At 37.6% G+C, this 19,758-nt stretch overlaps 2 protein-coding genes across 3 annotated transcripts in view; both read right to left on the bottom strand.

Moving 5' to 3' along the window:
- Window positions 1-8,298, bottom strand: part of lpgat1 (lysophosphatidylglycerol acyltransferase 1) — a 52,001-nt gene extending 43,703 nt beyond the window's left edge. Inside the window, exons 1-2 of one of the 2 annotated variants that reach the window (XM_044107277.1) lie at window positions 7,765-8,298; window positions 2,403-2,655 (exon numbers count right to left, since the gene is read on the bottom strand). In XM_044107277.1, coding sequence (XP_043963212.1) covers window positions 2,403-2,640 — 238 coding nt within the window. In that variant the 5' untranslated portion in view covers window positions 2,641-2,655; window positions 7,765-8,298. Of the gene's footprint in view, window positions 1-2,402; window positions 2,656-7,209; window positions 7,730-7,764 lie in introns of those variants that run through there. The other variant, XM_044107278.1, reaches the window with a different exon arrangement.
- Window positions 8,299-9,799: 1,501 nt separating this feature from the next.
- ints7 (integrator complex subunit 7) lies at window positions 9,800-18,825 on the bottom strand. The gene is made up of 20 exons (XM_044107274.1): window positions 18,614-18,825; window positions 18,330-18,459; window positions 17,879-18,025; window positions 17,661-17,798; window positions 17,516-17,562; window positions 16,300-16,499; window positions 16,082-16,204; window positions 15,888-16,005; window positions 15,345-15,479; window positions 15,131-15,228; window positions 14,187-14,426; window positions 13,975-14,112; window positions 13,696-13,902; window positions 13,396-13,590; window positions 12,931-13,034; window positions 12,776-12,844; window positions 11,596-11,728; window positions 11,271-11,369; window positions 10,360-10,545; window positions 9,800-10,238 (listed from the first exon to the last, which is right to left on the bottom strand). Exons 1-20 carry the CDS (start codon window positions 18,705-18,707, stop codon window positions 9,957-9,959), a joined length of 2,883 nt encoding a protein of 960 aa, XP_043963209.1. The 5' UTR covers window positions 18,708-18,825; the 3' UTR covers window positions 9,800-9,956.
- Window positions 18,826-19,758: the final 933 nt, after the last annotated feature.

The following is a 19,758-nucleotide window of genomic DNA, read 5'->3' as shown; positions in this document are numbered from 1 at the left end:
GTCAAGCAAGCGTCTTAACACCGATTAGGCTCAGTTGTGTTACACATGAATGAATGACTTACATTTTCCATCCAACTCACTGAAAGCTGAGCTACGCCCCACAACTGATTGCATGCCCACAGGAGAAGAAGCATGAGAGGCCTGTGTAGGCTCATTCTCCCACCACTTTGCGTCTAATTAGGAAAACAGGATGCAACTCTTGGTTGAGTTTCAAGTTAAAGTTGAAGGACCATCCAGTGATAAACACTGAGGACTTTAAGTGCATTCACCTCCTTGCTTAATCATTGACATTAAACATTCAGAGTATAGTGCACACAGTTGACAGAAACCATTAAGCACTGATTGAGTTATCCGATATTTACAAAGCACTACTGTTTTGCTACTCCAGCTAACATGATTTAACTTCAACTATTTAACAATCCAGGGAGTTTCACAACATCACTGCTATCGCTTCACCCAGATTGCATATCAATATGTCAAAGCAAGAAAGAGAAGTTCAATGTTGACTTGCATTGATGATTTGATTAGGAAATCAAAGCAAATGTTAGTTGATTGTGTCTGATGTTCATACATACTCTAGGTCAATAATAAGGTCAGGGTAAAGATAAAGTTTTACTTCAAACAAAGCTATTCAATCTCAACAACTTAAATCTCCAATATTTGCTTTTCTATCCCACCTGGCTAGAGTTCATTTTGTTATATCTGACAGCATCATAAACAAGGTACCTGTCAGAGCAGCTAAGCAACGTCTAACATTAAACATCACACGTTTGTGTTGTGAAAAAAAACCATGTGACCTTATCTTGTAAGAATACAATCCTCATCATAGTTGTATTTCACCTCTTCCGTTCAGAAATGTATTGTATCTGCTCAACATCAGTAAAGATTTTGCAATCGCTCTTTAAAGCTGGACTGTTGCATCTTTGATCAACTTCCAGACTTTGTTTGAAAGATACAAAAGAAGAAAAAATGGTTCAAAAACAATTTTTTTTTCCCAACAGCACATTAAGGCTCCAGTAAGCGTTAGGAGTTGCAGATGCCTGGTGTGTCATCAATGCGACATCATTTCCTTTCCTTGGCAGTAAGGAAGTAACGATACATGCATTCAAACTGAATCATTTGCGCTCAAGCAATCCAGCGTTGCTCTAAATCTAAATATGAACAGAACTGCAGTGTGACGAAGTTCCACCACTTAGCTTTTAAAAGGTGGATCATGAAGCAACACAATAACCATGCATGCCAAGCAACTAAAGTTTATTTAAAAAGTGCTTTTAAATGTATTGGTGCACTTAAATGTTTCTTATGCAAATTTTAAAATCATTTAAAGATATCTTGAGTAAATAAAAAGACATTTCAGCAAACCAGGTGCTTTGTCAAAAAATAATACCTCCTAAATCTGAAACACACTTGTTGCAACAACTGCCATCAAGCATTTATAATTTTTATTTTAAGAAAATTACTATGAAGATACTTTGCAGAAGTATTTTAATTTTAAGATTTTTGATTATGAAAGGCCTGTGTAAAGTCTCGCTACAACAACTAATTCAGATTTTATGTTTCGACTTTGACTAGGCCACTCCGAATTCTTTATTCTGCTTTTGAGTCATGAAAGAGAGGCATTTGCTTGCATTATCAAAATGTGCTAGAAAATAGAATTTGTATTTAAGAGACAGGAAACACATTTAATCAGGACTGTTTTTAAGACTTGCTGCTTCTTTAAAATTGGTGAATTTTTGTATCAGCAATTTAGCCCTTTGGAATAATGTGACATTTGCCTCAAGCTAAAGTCTGTCTGCATTAGAAGCACCTTTGGCTCAGAATAGAATTTTTTTGGCATTTCACAAAGAAGAAAAAGAATGTGAATGGACCACATACCTGAAATGAGCAAAACAAAACAGTTTATACACCCAACAAAAGAGCTTTGGTCATCTAAAATCAGTCTCAAGATCTTTAACACAATTATGAACATATATCAATGCTACTGCTTTCTATATGCTGAAACCATTAAATTATTCATCAGAGAGCTTTGTTGCTCTCCATATTTCCCTCTTAGCAATTTGTAAGCATTCTGCTCTCCACTGTGTGCAACCAAACTCCACAGTTGCCCTGGTCACTTCAAGATATTCACCCAACTGAAAACAAAAACTTTACATTCAGCCACCTGATCATGAAAATATTTGCTGTGAAATGAAATGACTTAGATAATTAGGAACCTGACTAAATCAGCATTCATCATCAATCTCATTTCTATTCAGCCATCTATTCGTCTCCTGCTAGTGACTTCGATCTTTAAGCTTGTATTTTTTACCAAAAACAAACCTGGAACACGAGCAGAACGAACACAAACTGAGACCAGAGAGAGCGGCCCGCAAATCCGCCTCGGTACCATTGAAGCACCTCACCTGTGTAGCCCGCGATCCAGCCCCACGAAGACACCATGGCCAGCAGCCATTTGAACATGACTCCTTCGATGTGCCAGAAAGCAGAGCTGTCCCATATTCTCAGCGGCTGGAGGAGAAGCAGGTACAAGCAGTAGGACGGGATGGCCACACAGTTGTTGAAGAACATGAAGGTGAAACGCATCACAGACTTGAGGAGAACCCAGCTCAGTTTGCCGGCACCGTCCATCAGCTGTGCCATTCTGAAACGCACCGTCTGCAAACAAACAAAGCTGCCGTTGGAGACTCGTGTTGTTTGACCTACAATAAAAAATGTTCTGCTTATTGACAGAAGATGTGCACAAAAACAATGGGTAGAAAAAAAGAATATAACAGTCAGCATAACTGTCACATCTGGACGATAAATTGTCTCATAAATTATTGTGATAATCAATAATTTATCAAAAACTAATATGAAATGAAGTGGTATAATAATAATAATAATAATAATAATAATAATCTTCTCAAATACTAACATACTTTGAAGACATTTTATATGTCCAGAATAAAACACAACCAAAAAAAAACAAAAAATGAAATTAAAACCACACAAAACCAAAACCATAAATAAGATTATGAAGACTTTTTAAACAGAATTGCCTTTCAAAAAATATTAATATTCACAAAGCATCTTAGACCCTTAGGGGAAATCCTAATGTAACAAAATGTTAGATGGCATGAGGAGGAGTTTTAGTAAGATAAGCAGGAAATTCCCCATCCAATATCGATATCAGAAATCGATCCAATATAAGCCAAAAACCGAGTATCAAATTATATCAGCCAGCCTCTAAAATCTCTGATACAATCTATTGCCATTGATTTTTGTTCTCTATTTGAGTAATATCATTTGATCAAGTCCAAACTTTACAAACTACAAATATCAGTAATAAAAGTATGCATGGTTTGTTCCGATATTGTATCAGGTGAATATCAGTGTTAGGCAACACTCAAAGCTGCAATATCGATACTGTATTAAAAGTGAAAAGGTTGCATGAAAAAGACCGCCAGAAAGGAGAAATATTCTCTGGAAAATAGATAAAGATTTGCCAAGAGCAGGATCTGCTACTGTTCCTTTACTTCCCAAATTAAACAAGTGGACACAAGCAGCAGGAAATCACAGTGAATAGCTGACAGATAGCAGAGCGTCAACATCGATATCAAATAGATGACAGTAAAATGACCAGCATGGAGAGAAGCCGTGACAAATCACAGGATGGGGATGTAAATAAAGTGCGATCAGACATTTTGATGCTGTGTGACAGTTACTTTAATGTCGCTTAGTTTCATCATCATCCAGTCTAGATTCAATTCCTGGCAATCTACTAGGAGTGAATTTGTTTGTTTTGTCTTATTTTATTTTCTGTATCAACAAATCCCAGTCACTAGAAGACCATGAAGTGAGAATCTTGTTTATGTTTTCTACACAGAATGAAAATTATTTCCAAGAAACTCTGCTATTAAAGCCCATTTTAAATCACTTTCTTCTTTTCACTATTTTTTTTTATTTCTCTATTATATGCTGCAGAATAACCGGTCTCCATCTATCTCAAAGATAATCACATAGCTGTTATGTAACTATTTTTGAAAACAGAAATACAACTCTCTTCTCAACCATTTCCTTCCTAATAGAGATAAGCAACTAGCCTTACAATAAACATTTTTTCTAAGCATCAACTGAAAAATCCAGCCTTTAAGTACATTTACTCATAGAGAGAGAGAGGGGAATAAACCACATCTTCCCTAGCAAAGACCAAAATGAATTTTGGCAGCCATAATAATTCCAGTAAATTGCATATAACCAAACCATTCTGTAAGTTTTAACACACGCTTCTGTCTCACTGAAGTATTCAAATGATTTGAGAGAGAGGCCAATTGTTCTTCAAAACTGTAACGACATGTTTATGTTCTACCATTGCTCACCTAACCAGGTTTCTTCAGCTTTACTAGAACTTTAACTGCAACTGTGTGCTTTGGTCAAATCAGATTGACCTTTTCAGAAAGACTTTCAGGTGAGTTTATTAAGAGTAAAATGCTTACTGTTAGGTATGGTGGAGGATGTGTGATGCTGTGTGACTGCCGCTATCTGTTGGCATTGTAAAGAACAAACAACTTATCTGCTATATTTCTAATTTAAAAAAAAACTCAAAATACCAGTTCCATGTTGTGATTAGATTTCAGTTCCTCCAAAATGCCAACACTCTGCTGTGAAACACTCTTATGCTTTCTAATAACACAAATAAACATAAAATAAATTGTGTGTCAGAATTTATTTTCTGCTTATTTTTACTTCATTTCATAACCTCTTAAGATTTTTCTACCAATTCTTGAACATCAGACTGTAAATAAATGATTAGAAAACAACATTTGTGATTTTCTCACTGATGTTTTGATGCTTTTTAAGGCGGGTTTATGTTTTATAATGTTCGGTCCTACAACACAGTTTAAAATGACATTCCTGCATAGAATGTATTTTTTTAGAAGAGTGTGTTCACATACTGTACAAAGCAGAATGTCTTTCTGCTTTAAAGCAAATAATGATGTCACTGTTTTTAAACTGTGGGAAAATTATAATCTATGGTAACAAACGTGACATTTTGGTTGAATAAAACAACTATTAGAAGTCAATCACTCCAGAATGTTTGTTGAAAGTTTTATGGTAGCATCTATTAAAAAATAAAACGGTAATTATCCCAGGACTGGAGCGTTTCAAATACTGAAGCTGCTTTAATTTCTAACACACATAACGTTTGCAAAGTTTCAAAGTTATTTTACTTATCCATTTTTTATTGAAGGCTGCACAATATCTGAAACTGCAATCATCATTGCCATGTCAATGTGTTTGTAAATGCACCAGATTATAATATTTGGTAGGACGTCAGTCCCATGAATTGAAACCATGCAAACAAATATTGTTTTATTGGTATACTGAATAAACCTCCCAGAATATCCACGTCGATGCTTGATGTAAACATACCTTTAGTGGCTATGACGCTGAAATTCGCAGAAACTGGTGGAAAACTTAAGATATTTTGTAATCGCAATGTTTAGCAATAATATTGTACCGTAATTATGTTTTCCTGATTTCATGCAGCTCTGGTTTTGACAAGGAAATCCCATCCAAGTCCTCTTTTGATGCAATTTTAAAATGTCTGTCCAGATTGTTGTTTTCAAAAACCTTACCGTGTACAGATGTGGAGTTTGTCATAAAACATTTGAGAAAAGATGTCAGAGCTATCGTTTTGGTGGATCCACGTCCTCAGACATTTTTTTGCTCATGTTTGTATTTTATTTTGGATAACTTTGACTGTGGCAACTTTAACTGTGTACCACAATTGTACTGTGGTACAAATGGTACCAAAATATCGTCAGGTCATGTATTTCTGATGATTTATCTTTTTCTTGTTTTTTCATGTTTTTTATCATTGCAATGTGCAATTTATTTTAACAAAAATGTTTCTTTTTCCCCCAAAATGTAATGTTTCATTGCAACATTTAGGGTGATATTGATAACCGATATTTAGTGATGTGTACATCTCCCTACACTTTCGATCAAACCACCTACATTACTTCTCTGCTTCAAATGATCACCCCAACAGTCCTATGTTACTTCACTGTCACATGACTAAACAAATGCCACATGGCCAACTCTCTCCCCTAATGAAATACAAACACAAACGGCAACAAAATGGAAATAAACATCAGTTGTTCATACCATATCGACCCCATTTTACTCATTGGACTGATACCAATAGGTTAAAAAATGACTAACATCAGTCAACACTGATGTTGATGCCGATATATTGTGCATCCCTAATTATAAAGTATTGTAAATGTACGACTTTCCACATGTGGGAAGCAAAACCTAAATACTGAATGACTTTTTTTAAATCAGCTCCATTTGGGTTGGACAACAGAACATGACAATATGAAGCAGGCAAAAATATTCAATAAGCCAACACATCATGGCCCAAACTGAAGAAATCTAAAAACAGATGAGAAAGAAATGACTGACGTGTTGCAGCCTGAAAAGGGTTACAAAGTGGTTTCTAAGGTGAGGGGACTCCAGTGAATCACAGTGAGAGCATCTTCTACAAATAACAAGAACATGGAGTGGCAAGCCAACCAAAATTACACCCAAGAGAATATCAACTACTCGTTCAGGAGCTCACAAAAAGAAGAACATCTGAAGCACTGAAGGCAGAATTCAACAAAGAGAAACAGACTGAGAAAAAATTAGATATATTGAACAGATCTGGGGCAAAAACCACAACTTATTAAAAAGAACATGAAGGCCCTAGGCATATTTGCCCCAGCACCTCAAAAAATTGGGGAAAACATTCTGAGCACTAACTAGATGAATGTTGGCTTTTTGGAAGGAGCACATTCCCTAAAACTAAAGAAGTATTTCAGAAAAGTAAGAACATATAGATATGATCTAAAATCCATTCCACTCCGAGACTGGGTCCAAACCCCCCCACAAAATTAAGGTTCTGGGTTGGCCTAGTCAAAGTCCAGCCATAAAATGAGGCTTAGAATTAACTTAAACAGGCCATTCATGCAAAACGTGCAATAAAATTCCTCCCACTGTGATGTAGGCGTTAGGATATCTTTTTCCCTCCATAATGTATCATCAATAGTAGCAACAATAACATAACAGAATACATTGAAACTGGTAAAAGGATTACATTTTTTGCGTTATCTGAACACAACTCTACATATGTGTATAACCAGTACTGAACGAGCAGGCTATAAAATAAGCACAAACATTTACCTGGAACGTTTCAGACAGCTGAGAATCTCTGACAGAAATGCTTTTTTTCTTTTCTTTTTTTTTTTTACTCCGTTAACCGGTTGAGGATCAGGCTTTTCCGAGGCATTTATATGCAACACACGCGTAGAGGACGCTATGCTCTGATTATTATTCAAAAGGGATTTATTAATAAAGATGGTTGGTTGTCATTCGTGCCTTGATACCAACGAGCTCCCAACCCAAAACGGTGTAACAGGCTAAGCCAGGACCTTAAAAGGACCATTCAGCGGGGAAGGGGGACGAAGTCCATTACTTCATAACATGCTAGCTAGCAACAGTATGAGTTAGCATAAAGGGAAAAGATGCGGTTAAACGCGTCGGAAATGACCACCTGTGAGCTTCAGCGTTAATGTGGAAAAAATAACAGATTGAGCTCTGGGGCCTTTATTGGTGAGCTGTTTTAGGAGGTGAAAGCAAACGTTAAGTTTGACGCTGATTCAAAGCGCAGCGGCTCATCCAAAGTGTAGTCCCACCCTGTAGTTTAGTAGTAAAAGTCTGCTAGCTCATGTTACTCACCCAATTAATGTCACTGAAGCATCCAAGGACGGCCGAAGCGAGATTTACTGTGAAGCTAAGCTAAACAATGGCTATCTCTGCTAGTCGGCATGTTACGTCTGTTAAATCTGATCTGGATTGAGGTTTAAAAAGGTGAAAATGTCAAAGAAACCCCTGTCCGATGGAGCTACTCCTCCCCCCATTTAGCCATCCTGGGTCTTCTCGGGCGCTGTTAGCAGCTCCAGTTGAACGTCGCTGGCTCCATCTCAGGGAGAGATACCGGGATAAATCCTCAGATGCATCATCATCACCATCACCATCAACTCGGCTCAGCTAGCTCCTGAGCTCCCAGCAAACAGTCCGAGGGGAGAGGCTGCTGAGGCGGGCCTGGGCTCAAAGCTGCTCCTTAGATAATCGCAACGCAAGCTGTACATGTGCACATCTAACAGGGGGAGCAGCGATTTTTTTTTTCTTTTCTAGGCTGGAGGGGACCCGTTATCTTTCTCCAGATCCCGAATCACACCGCGGCAAAGTACACAAAGTAAGAACGGTACACAACCGGTAATGGCTGAAGTCCACTTTCAAAATAAGAGGACCAAGGAGCGCATTGGTGATTCTGTAGATAATGTAACATGAGGAAAAAGTTCAAATGGAATCAAAACGATATTTTTTGTTCTTCAAGAAAACAACTGTGTGTAAAAATGCAGCAACACATACAGATTCAATCAATCAGTTACTGAAGTTCATTTACTGCTGTTCTCTGTTGATCAGTACAATTTTAAGTAGACATTAATGTTAATGGTAATAATGTGAAAAAAGTTTATTGTGCAACCCAACTGAATCCAAATTAACTTGGGTTAATCATATTTATATCACTACAGTTAAATTCAGCACACTAAGATTCTGTACAACATGAAATAACAGGAAATAAGCCCATGCTTCCTTTGATCTTAAGGAAGCATGGGGCATCAGTCGACAGCATTATTCCCCTGTTAACAAAGAAAAACGTTCAGTACAGCTAGACTTAAGATAAAGCCTCAGTGATTGAACCGACAGAAAAGAGACCAAAATGATACTTTTAAAAATCAAGCATGCTTTAAAAACAATACATCTAAGTAAAAGTATATATGAATGATTTGTTTTTGCTTTATAATTGATTTATATGTTTTTGTTATTAAAAATGGGTCAAATTTGGGTTTTTTTACAAAATAGAAAAACATTTCTTCACATACCCATAATAGTGTTCAAATTTTCATTTAATTTTTGTCCTGAGATTTATTGTAAGTCAAAAGTGAAATTTTAATAACAGCTTCTAATAATCATAAAATAGCTTCCATATAAAACACTCTTCCCTAAATTAAGAAATAGTTTGTCATTTTTTATGCAATCTAAAAGAACTTAGGAAGAAATAAATAAATAATTTTATCATTAAAAAAATGTATGTACTATCAGAACATTACAACACTGAGGAGAAAATTATTTAAAACACTTTCTGGAATTATAAGCATGTTTGTAAATTATTTCAACAACTATCAGAGGTTTATCAAGGTTTCTGTTAAATCTAAACTGTAAATACTATTTAGTAAAACGACTTTTCACTGTTCAACTACGACCTAAAATTGTACTTTAATTGTGAAAAATCTGACCGGAAGTCAACTTTTTATTCAGGGCGACTTCATGTTGATGCTTGTTTGACGCTAGTCTTTGACTGCGCAGACTCCCTGCTGTCAAAAATTGATGGCTTGACTTCATATGTATAGCCATACATAAATAAATAAGAAAATAAAGATAAATTGGATCTTCCGATTCTGAACTGAAATTTGTCAATCCCTTAAAAACTCCGACTCAAAGTGTTAATATAAGTTAATTATATCAATTACGTTAATGCAGTGTGTGTTTATATATATATATATATATATGGCATAAACGTCACTCTCTAAAATGTATTTCACGTGCCCTCGCCAACTGGAAATATTCTGTAATGTTCATATTGTGCCACCTGGTGGTTTTGCCCAGTATTACATAATGTGGTAAAGATTTGTACATGCTCAAATAATTCAGATAAAAGTCTTATAATCACTGGAGTTAAAAAACAAACAAACAAACAAAAAAAACCATTTATTTTCTACAAGATAAAAAAGTGAACAAGCTCAAATTGTAAAAAAAAAAAAAAAAAAAACCACAATAAAACCCCAGAAAAACAAAGCAATTGACTAAAAACGAATGTATGAGCTCCTCTGTGGGGCAGGCTGCGTTCCACTCTGCTGCAACTGGTGGCGGAGCTGCTGGGAGTAGGGATCCTCCATGGACTTGACGGATACCATCGTCTTCGGCCCCGTCTTCCACTCAATGCCGCTCTCGTCCACCACAGACGCCTCCACAGTGACCACGTGGGTGCCCAGGATGGAGAAGTTTAGGAGGAACTGGGTGCTGAAGTAGTCGTTGTGAGGCTCTACTCGCTGCTCGATCTCATTTGTTTTACTGTCAAGTGGTATCTGAAATAAAAAGAATCAGGGTGATGATAAAAGAACTAGTCAAAACAGTTAAACCTGTTAAATGATAGCATAATTAATTGTAGAAAGTAGAATGGTTAGGCAGGGGGAAAAAATATCATACTTTGTAGTCAGGCCCTGTCTTGCTCTGTAGAACTGATGTGACATTGAGACAAACGGACTGGATCTTCCTGAAGAGTCCTGGTGTGGAACCATGTTGTACCACTCCCTCCACCTTCAGAGTCAGCTGCTGACTGTTCTGAACCGGGATTGGCTCACTTGGAGTTCGTGGTGATGGAGAGAGAGCAAGCTGGAAAATGCAAAACATAAGAAATAAACCATTTTTAAGCAATGAAGACAAGAAAAACTGTTGCTTTCTTACATTGTTTTCTGACAAACAGAAAGGTTTAAGCTTCACAGTGGAAGGCACTGTTTCTTGAAAATCAATGCTCTTACAAAACAAAACTACAATCCTTAGCTAAAACCAAGATAGAAATTTAACTCGTTTAAGTTAAATTAAACAAATTCTAGCCCCATATTTATGGCAATTGGATAATAGCTGCATAATGTACCCCAACCTTTGGAAGGCTTTGAAACAAATTAACTACAGTATTTTATTAACTATGTTGCATAAGTCAACGAGTCATGAAGAGAATAAAAAAAAAAAAACATATCGCTCTGGACTTTAAGTCGCAGAAAAAGCCAAACTGATAAAAATAAAATAAAATCATAGTCTGAAAAATACGGTAATCAGGAATAAGTCCAGAGTGTTTTAAAGGACTTCTGTTTTGCTGTGACAGAACCATCATCTTCCTAAATTTAACACATTAAATATTATACAATGATTACCTCTATATGCTTCATATATATATATTTATATGCACAAGTATTATTAATCCTCATTTATTATTCAAAGCAAGTTTTTTTTTTTCTTTATGCAAAAATTTGAATCATGTGGAATCTTTATTTGCAAACAAACCCCAAGTCATTGTGTTGTTGGCTTGGTTTCAGTACTTGTGACTGCAAAGCAATTACCTTGATGCTGGTCGACTGGAGCTTTTGGAAGAAATATCTTTGGAAAGACAGCGGCACCTTCAGCAAGGCTATGACAGCATCACAGAGGCAGTTGGTATGCTGGAAAACAAACACAATTCACTCTTTTTTTTTAGTCCTTTAAGCTATTTTTAAAAGACTATATACAAATCCACTTGCCAAAGTATTTTTGGAAGATTTTTCTTTTTATAAACCCCCAAATGCACTACAGCAAATCACAAGCATATTTAAGTCGGGTAAATGTCTTGAATCTTGCAATAAAACTGCAAATTTCTTTGAAACTCTGTGATCATAGATGTAGTCTCACCAGGTGGGAAACAGGAGGGTGTTTCTTGGAGAGTCCCTCTACCTCTACGAGCACATGGTTAAACACAGACATCATCCGTCGCTCATATTCGCTCTCGGTCTGAACAGACCCCGATGTGCCGTGCTCCTGAAAACTAAATCACACCGACAGCGTGGGAATGTTAAAAATGTGAGCCACATATTGGTTTTTATACGGTCAGCCACTAAAAGCTGCTGTTGCTTGGACCTACAGTTTTACAACTTATGCTTTTACTACAACTTCAACAGGTACAACTTCAACAACGGATTAAAAAAAACAGAAGGTGTAAAAGCTAGATATTTTATTTGTTGGTCTTCTCTAATTCATAAGAACATTCTATACCAAAACAAACACTTTGAAGCGCAATCAAAACTGGAGAAAAAGATGTAGCTTTGTGCCACCAAAGTAAATATTTGGCAGAGTCAACAACAGGCTTTGAAAGCCAACAGCATCACAGACCCCTGAGCATCATGGTGTAGGGCTTTTGTGCTGCCAGCAGCACAAGCTCCGTTACACAAAGTGGATGGAATAATGAAGGCAAATGACGACCTGCAAATCCCTCAACTTCAGCTCAAATCTGCAGATACACTAATAATACAGGGTAGGACTGGGCGTTCCAACAGGAAACTGATCCCGACAATGATCTGGTGATTAATATCCAGGAAACGTCTCTACATCGAACAATCTGGAAATTTATGAGTATGAGTAATTTATCAGTCAAAATGATGTTCAAATTAATATGAATTACACGGATGAGCATGTAGTTTCACTGCGAGTTGCTTAAGAATGTTTATTAAAGTTTGAATGGTGCACATGTATGTATACATTTGGCTAGGATTAAGTGGTTAAATACAAAATCTGCAGAATGTGGAATTTTTAAAAAATCCAATTAACTGATTAATTGTCTGAATAATCATTATTTCCAGCCCTACATTTGCCCCTGTAAAGGTTTTATAAATTCTAAACGAACTTCAAATTAGCTACAAAGTTGTCATTTCACACTAAAGTAAAATATTTAAACATTAATAGCACAAAACTGATATGAAAATGATTCACATGATGACTGCTTTTGATGTTCCAGACCAAAATGATTTGAAAACATAAATTGTATCATTTTTCTCAGGTTTTATGGAAGAGTAACAGCTACGTCAGCAACTCCAACCTGGCTGCCTGTGGGTCCAGTATCAAAGCTTCGATTACATGTGAGACCAGCAAGCAGCTCTGCTGTTGTCTGAACAAACAGTTAAGGACAAAAACATGACAGCAGTGGAGTCATGGAGTTGTAGTCTGACAGGACTGATGGATGGTTAAGGATACAGCTCCACGTTGCGAAGGGTGGGATAATCTGCATCAAATAAAGACTGGTGCAGATCAGCATAGCGGGCAGCAAGACTTCTGAACTCATCCATGCAGACCTTCATCTGGAAGAAAAGTGTAACAGCACAATTAAACACATCAGATTTATTCCACTCTGATGCACAAATCCTTCATTTCAGTGACTGGTGTGGTATAAAAAATAGACCCTGGAATCATAACTGAAGAGAGATGATACCAAGTTTGACTGGACTATAATGACTGGGATTCTGCTACCATAGTTTGGTCCAGCAAGCAGACACACGCATTTATAAATATTTATACCACGCCTTGCAAAAGTATTCAAACTCCCTGACCTTGTTTCACATTTCATCACTTAACAACCACAAACTTCAAGGTGCCATGTGACTTATCGAATCTTTCAAATTCTTCTAAGCATTAATAAAACCTAAGCTGCTAAGTGTTTACCTGCATTGAGATGCGGCCACAGCGCTGGACGTCATTTCCTGACGTGAGAGCGATCGTCGTGGCGATGGCCGGCGGAGGGCTGGTTTTCAGGCTGTTGCAGGTGCAAATGAGCTGCGACAGTGCCTGCAGAGTGTCAATGCGCAGCTTAATGAACTCACACTGGAACGTGAGCGGGCTCAACGGAGTGCTGGCGGCCTGCAGGCAGAGAGATTAATCACATCTTATAAAAACAGTAATACAACGGAGGTCTCGTTACGGTCTAAATTAGGTTTCAGTGACTTTTTCTTTCCCCCAGCTCACCGTGAGGGAGGCGATGCCCTTTTGGTAGGAGCGCAGGGCCTCTGCGATGGCACTCATGGCACCACTGTAGTCGCCCTCCTCCACGTGACTCAAGCACTGCTCTGCCTGGGAGAACTCCTTCAGGCTGTTCAGCCAGAAGTAGAAATGCTCCGACGCCACACGGGTCCGGAGACACTGGTAAAGCTCGCTAGAGAACTCATGACAACCCTGCAGATCAACAGCAAGCCGTTTATTCTCTTATTTCATTGTGATGTCATCTTCATAATTAAAGTCACTTACCATGCGGGAGGCTTGCCGTGCGATGCGATACACCGTCCAGCCATTTGCAACGTTTTCCAGCTGCTGCTTGATGACCGTCTTCACTTCAGAAGACAGAGACGATTGGCTGGCGACAAAAATCACAGTCGCCAAGGAAACCTACAGCGATCAAAGTCCATTAAATGCAACTCTAAGCAGCAGGAGAGGACGCTGATGTGTGCGGCGTTTCTCACCAGAAGCTCCTGCTGCTCACCGGTGGAAGAGTGACCGGCCACCTGGTAGAGATCAACCAGATCTCCCAGCATGCCGTCTCCCAGCACGGGCAGATGGGTGGCGATGGCCGCCAGGGCGTGGCACATGAGGACGCGGGATGAGTCGCAGGATAAGTGGAGCTGGCCAAGCAAGAACTCCACAGCCGGTTGGCTGAGGTGAGGCCGATTTTTCAGCAGCTTAACAAGCGAAGTGAGCGCCGTCTGTGGTGCAAACAAAACAGCTGTTTAAGAGGGCAAAAATCTCTGGTAGGCTCCAAACCTAGAACCTACTTAAATAGAACTTGTCTGACAACACAAAGTAAACTTCAAGGTGATCTATTATATTTCCTTGAAGAGGTAAAATACAAATAAACTACTGCTGGCCACGTTCCCCCAACATTACGTTTATGCTCAACAAAATGGATGGAAACAAATTAGCAATTATACAATCTACATGTTTGAAAAGCAGAAGTGAAGCCTCCTGCACAAACAACAAGAATGCAGCAAGTGGTTTAAACCAACACCAAAACATTTGTCTTTTCCAATAGTTATTGTACAGCAGTAAAACCAGATGACCAAACGTGCTGGAGCTCAGCTTCTGTTGCTAGGTAACAGAGTGGGCTTCGCAGAGGTTGCTAACTGAGGGGCAGAGCTGATTTGTGACATTACATTCAGAAGGTTTTTGAAACTGCTCAGTTCCAGAAACTAAAAAAATTAATTTCATTGACCGGCATCATTTGTTGAAGTTTGTTTCCTATTATCACACATTTTCAAAATTCAAATATAAAACCGTTAAAAAAAATTTTTTTAAAAGGCTTCATTTATTCATAAGGTTAAAAAAATGTCAGGGAATGAAGTTAACAGTTTTGAGTGCTACAGCATATATAACCTCTTTATTTTTTGTTGTGTTTACATTGCTGTCTTACTTTGAGAGTGGCCTGTCCACTGGGGCTGCTGTCCTGACTACACAACATCAGAAGAGACTCCACTCCCAACACGGTGTCCTGCTCCAGCTGTACGATATCTGAAGAAGAAAAACCCACGAAAACCCACAATGAAAGAAACTCTCTCATAAAACCACTCAGGGGAATCTGTGCTGGAGGAAGAACCTCAAATAGGCCATTGTCCAGAGAAACCAACCTTTTTCCGGACAGGAAATGGCAATGCTGGAAAGCACCACGACCCCATGAGCTGCCACTGACAGGTTGCTGTGGTAACAACATTCTTGCGCCAGTTTAACCAGGTCAGTGAGTCGAGGAGGGATGGATGAGCCAGCTGAGGAGAAAGTGTTACACCATTAAATTTTTGCATCTACCGGTACACACATATATTTAAAGGTGTATTTTAGGGATGCAAAGAATTAATCAACTTACAATTACTTGTTGATTAACGATTTAATAGATTAAAATTTTAGTGTTGTTTGGCCAGTAGAAGGTGCCGCTGGTCATTAAGTGGAACCAGTTAGTACAGGAATAAAGATGGCAAAGAGATTCCCGAACAGGAATTAGAAACAGTACAGAGATTGGAACCAGTCACCGTGAACTTTATGAAGTGAAGTTTTAACATTCTTTTAAGAGCAACCACAATTGATACTTCTTTAGGTTTCTATTCAGAAACCTAAGAGGTTCCAGTTTTTCACTTTTTAGAAATATGTCTTAGTTTAATAACAGTTTATTTACTTACCTGCTGCAGTGCTAAAGTATTGCTTGATGGCTATTGTCCCAGAGAGGGCTGAGAGGACAGCCAACATTCCCAGCTTCAAACTGTTGTAAGGGATGGTCAAAGCACACTCACACAGAGTCTGGAAGGATTAAAATTGGTACATTTTAAATTTGAAAACAATAAAAAGTATGCAGAGTGACTGGCAGTGTTTTTACTTGAGTGTTTTCTCTGATCCAAAGATGTGGAGCTTTTTTAGCCAGCAGCTTTAAGTCATTTATCGCAAGTCTCTTAACAGCTTTCCTCGGATCGTCTCTCAGGTACTGAAGGAGAAGCTGCAACTGAAGAGATAAAAAGCACAGCAAACTTTATTATTTCACAGAACTTCTATCAAACACAATGTATCACTGTACCTGCGCTTTCTCTGTGGACATACCTGCTTGGGGATATCAATAAGCGAGAAGGCAGCCAGCTGCGTGAAGGTGTGCAGCGAGACAATGACCATAGGGGTGGAGGGGTAGGAGTTCACCAGGTGCTGCAGGAGGTCTCTGCTGCTGGACGCCAGGCTGGCGTCGTGATGCATGTGCTGCAGCATGGGGATCAACTTCAGCTTCAGATCCACAGGCGTGTCCAAACCTGCCGCCGTAGTCGGGTTCGAAATGGGGAAAAAATGTAATTTAGACAGTAAACAGCCATCCTGAACACCAAATAATACACTGATGGGGAAAACATTAGCTCACCCTGTGATAGTTTGTGTCTTATACACACAGGTGAAAAATTATTAAAAAACAATTTTCAAAAATGTAAAAAGGGAAGTTTTTGCCTCATCAAAGCCTGTATCTTGATTTCATTTATGTGCTATGGTGGTGACTCAAAATTAGCCCTGGTCGATATGAGTTAAAAATAAATTCTCAGATTTTTTTCTACCAGGTTGGATTTTAAGTGATTTTTTTTCCCGCGTTTTTTTTCTGAAACAGAAATGACAAATGACAGAAAATATTTACAAAAATGTTTTTTCCCCCCTCAATCATTCCTTCAATGAATTGTGAGGGCCAGGCTGTGAGATTTTTTTTGTTTAATTGCAAGAATATAGCCAAAATATTAGCACATTAAAGATGCAATTTTACCAGAGAATGTCTTAAAACTAATGTGACCAGCTCAGTTTGTGTGGTTCTTTCTTTGAAATAAACCCAAAGACCTTCTATTAATAATAATTTGATGCTAAAGTAATAAAAAAATAAGTATTTTCTCTTATCTAAAAATTATAACAAAATATAACTTCACAAAATGCTCAACATTCCTGGTTTGTTATTTTTTGAGTTGGGTTCTCATAAAATTGATACTTTATTCTCCTATTATTATCACTTCGTTCTTGTGTTACTATGTATTCTTGTAGTATTACGACTTTATTCTTTTAATAAAAAAAAAAAAATTATTCTAGGATCCCCTCATAACATCCACCTGAAATCAAATTCAAGGAGCGCGTTGGTGAAAAAACAATCCTGATTTTACAAAAATGACAAAAAAACAACTTTATCAATTATTCAAGATATTTACTTCTTCCTCAGAAGAGACAAATAAAAGACAAAATTAAACATCAATATGTTTCTTAGTAAAGAATTTATAGGGTTGGATTAAGAATCATATTCTACCTTGAATCATTTCGCTCACTTTGTTACAAATCCCAGCAGCAAAGTCTCTAAAAATTAAAAACATTAAAGTTCAAAATTGAAACCAGAAAGCAAGTACATATTATTTTAGATAATACAGCGGAGTTCTAACAAGAATTTTTCTTACTTTGACTGTGCAGAGAAACTTGCAGCAGCAAAGATAGCAGCCTCCACTTCCACGTTGTCATGAGAGTCCAAGCTTTGTCGGATACTGTGGTGGGCGTTTTTTCTCTCTGGGATGATGGAGGCCAAACTGCCAAGCATCCTGAAGAAATAAAACAATGGATGGGCTCTTTCAAACCTACATGTCGTTCAAAAGTATTTATTCTGCGTCATCCAGCTTACCTCAGAGTGATGGCTCTGGCCACGGGGTCGTTGCTATGTATGACTGAAAACACCCTCTTAACAAATTCATCCACATTGAGAATCTTCTCCAAATGCTTTTCACTCTGCTGTGTCACTTTCAGTACACACAATCGCAGAAAGTTGTTGCTGGAAAGAGAGACAGCAGCTTGTATGAATGAACTTGTTGACAGTAAAATTATTCTCACCTATTTTTTTCATCTAATGCAACATTCCAACATATAAACTTTAACGTCTTTTAATACATCCGAGAAACATAAACAACATGCTCTGATGTACCAAACAATTACATTTATTAGTAGGTAAAAATCAGGTCGAACATTTATTTAAAAGGTGTTTCGTCCTCTTATTAATTACTATTTCATTTACTAAATTTAACAGTAATTAAATAGTAAGTAATTAATATAAATTTTTTATATTAAAATTGTCATACCCGAGCCTAAAAATGTCTGCTAGTTTTAGGAAGGCGGAGTTGATCAGGATGGGGAAGGGGTACTTTTGGAAGAGTTTGGGAAACAACACCACAGCTTCACACTGCTCTCCGAGCTTCCCCGACCGCAACCCTGAAATTATACACACGTTTTTCGGTTAAGGCAAAGCACTGATCCCCTCTGGAGCTTGTATAATATGAATAACACACGAATCAAACACAAAACAGAACCAGAACACAATCAATGAGACGCTATGCTACATTGTTAGCATAGCTAGCTAACACACCTTTATCGAGCTCCATGAGAGCAGAGTTAGCGTCCAGCTCCTGCTCCCCATAACAAGCTTCAGATAAGAATGACCGAGCCATTGAAAGCGACATTTCTGCTTTTTAAATTAAACTTTTAAATAAATGGGGTTATAATAAACAGATACCGTTAGCATTTTACTGTTCAGGACGTCAACGGCACCTATGACATCACATCCTGTTTGAAATTGGCCTTTTCGAAATAAAATTTCGAAACTAAGCTTATGCATTGCTTTCTAAAGATCCATGTTTCTGGTCATCTACGCTGCATTATTTTTTGAAAACATGTTTTACTTTCATTTCAGAAATATATATTGTACTTTCCATTTTATCATTTTTAGACTGCAATGTGATACATAAAAATCTAAATGTTATTTAGCCTTTAGAGAGGTTTTTCTACATGTGAAGCTGGGTTCAGACAATCACACAGAGGAATTATCATTTAGTACAGACGTGGTAAAAACTTCACTCTCTAAATGTGCAAAAGTGCAAAAATGTGTACACTAAAAACATGTATTTATTAATATCCTTATATTTCACAATTATGCTCTAATTTGTGTTGGTTGGTTTAGACCAGGGGTCTCAAACTCCAGGCCTCGAGGCCGCAGTCCTGCAGTTTTTAGATGTGCCACAGGTACAAAACGCTGGAATGAAATGGCTTAATTACCTCCACCTTGTGTAAACCAGTTCTCCAGAGCCTTAATTATTCTATTCAGGTGTGGTGCAGCAGAGGCACATCTAAAAGTTGCAGGACTGTGGCCCTCGAGGACTGGAGTTTGAGACCCCTGGTTTAGACAATCCAATACTTCCAACAGTATTGGAAATGCAATGAAAAATTAAATAATAGTGATTATGTTAAATTAATAATGCAGAGAATGATGAATAGATGTTAATTTATGTAATCAAATAAGGTCTTACTTTTAGAATGCAAAATTTGTTACATTAATTACCTTATCAAGCCATTTAACTTATTTCTATTTTCATTGCCAATTTTGGCACAATCCATCCTCCACGATAAATATATTATAGAATTTTAATATAACCTATTAGTAGCATATTCAAGGAGAATACCAAATTCTATTAAACTGACAATTTTCTCACTACATACATCTCGTTGTCATCGGCT

Source organism: Gambusia affinis, linkage group LG22 (assembly GCF_019740435.1).
Source record: "Gambusia affinis linkage group LG22, SWU_Gaff_1.0, whole genome shotgun sequence".
NCBI classification, from domain to species: Eukaryota; Metazoa; Chordata; class Actinopteri; order Cyprinodontiformes; family Poeciliidae; genus Gambusia; species Gambusia affinis.
The sequence above is the reverse complement of the archived record's forward strand: the minus strand, read 5'-3'. Positions and strand labels throughout refer to the sequence as shown.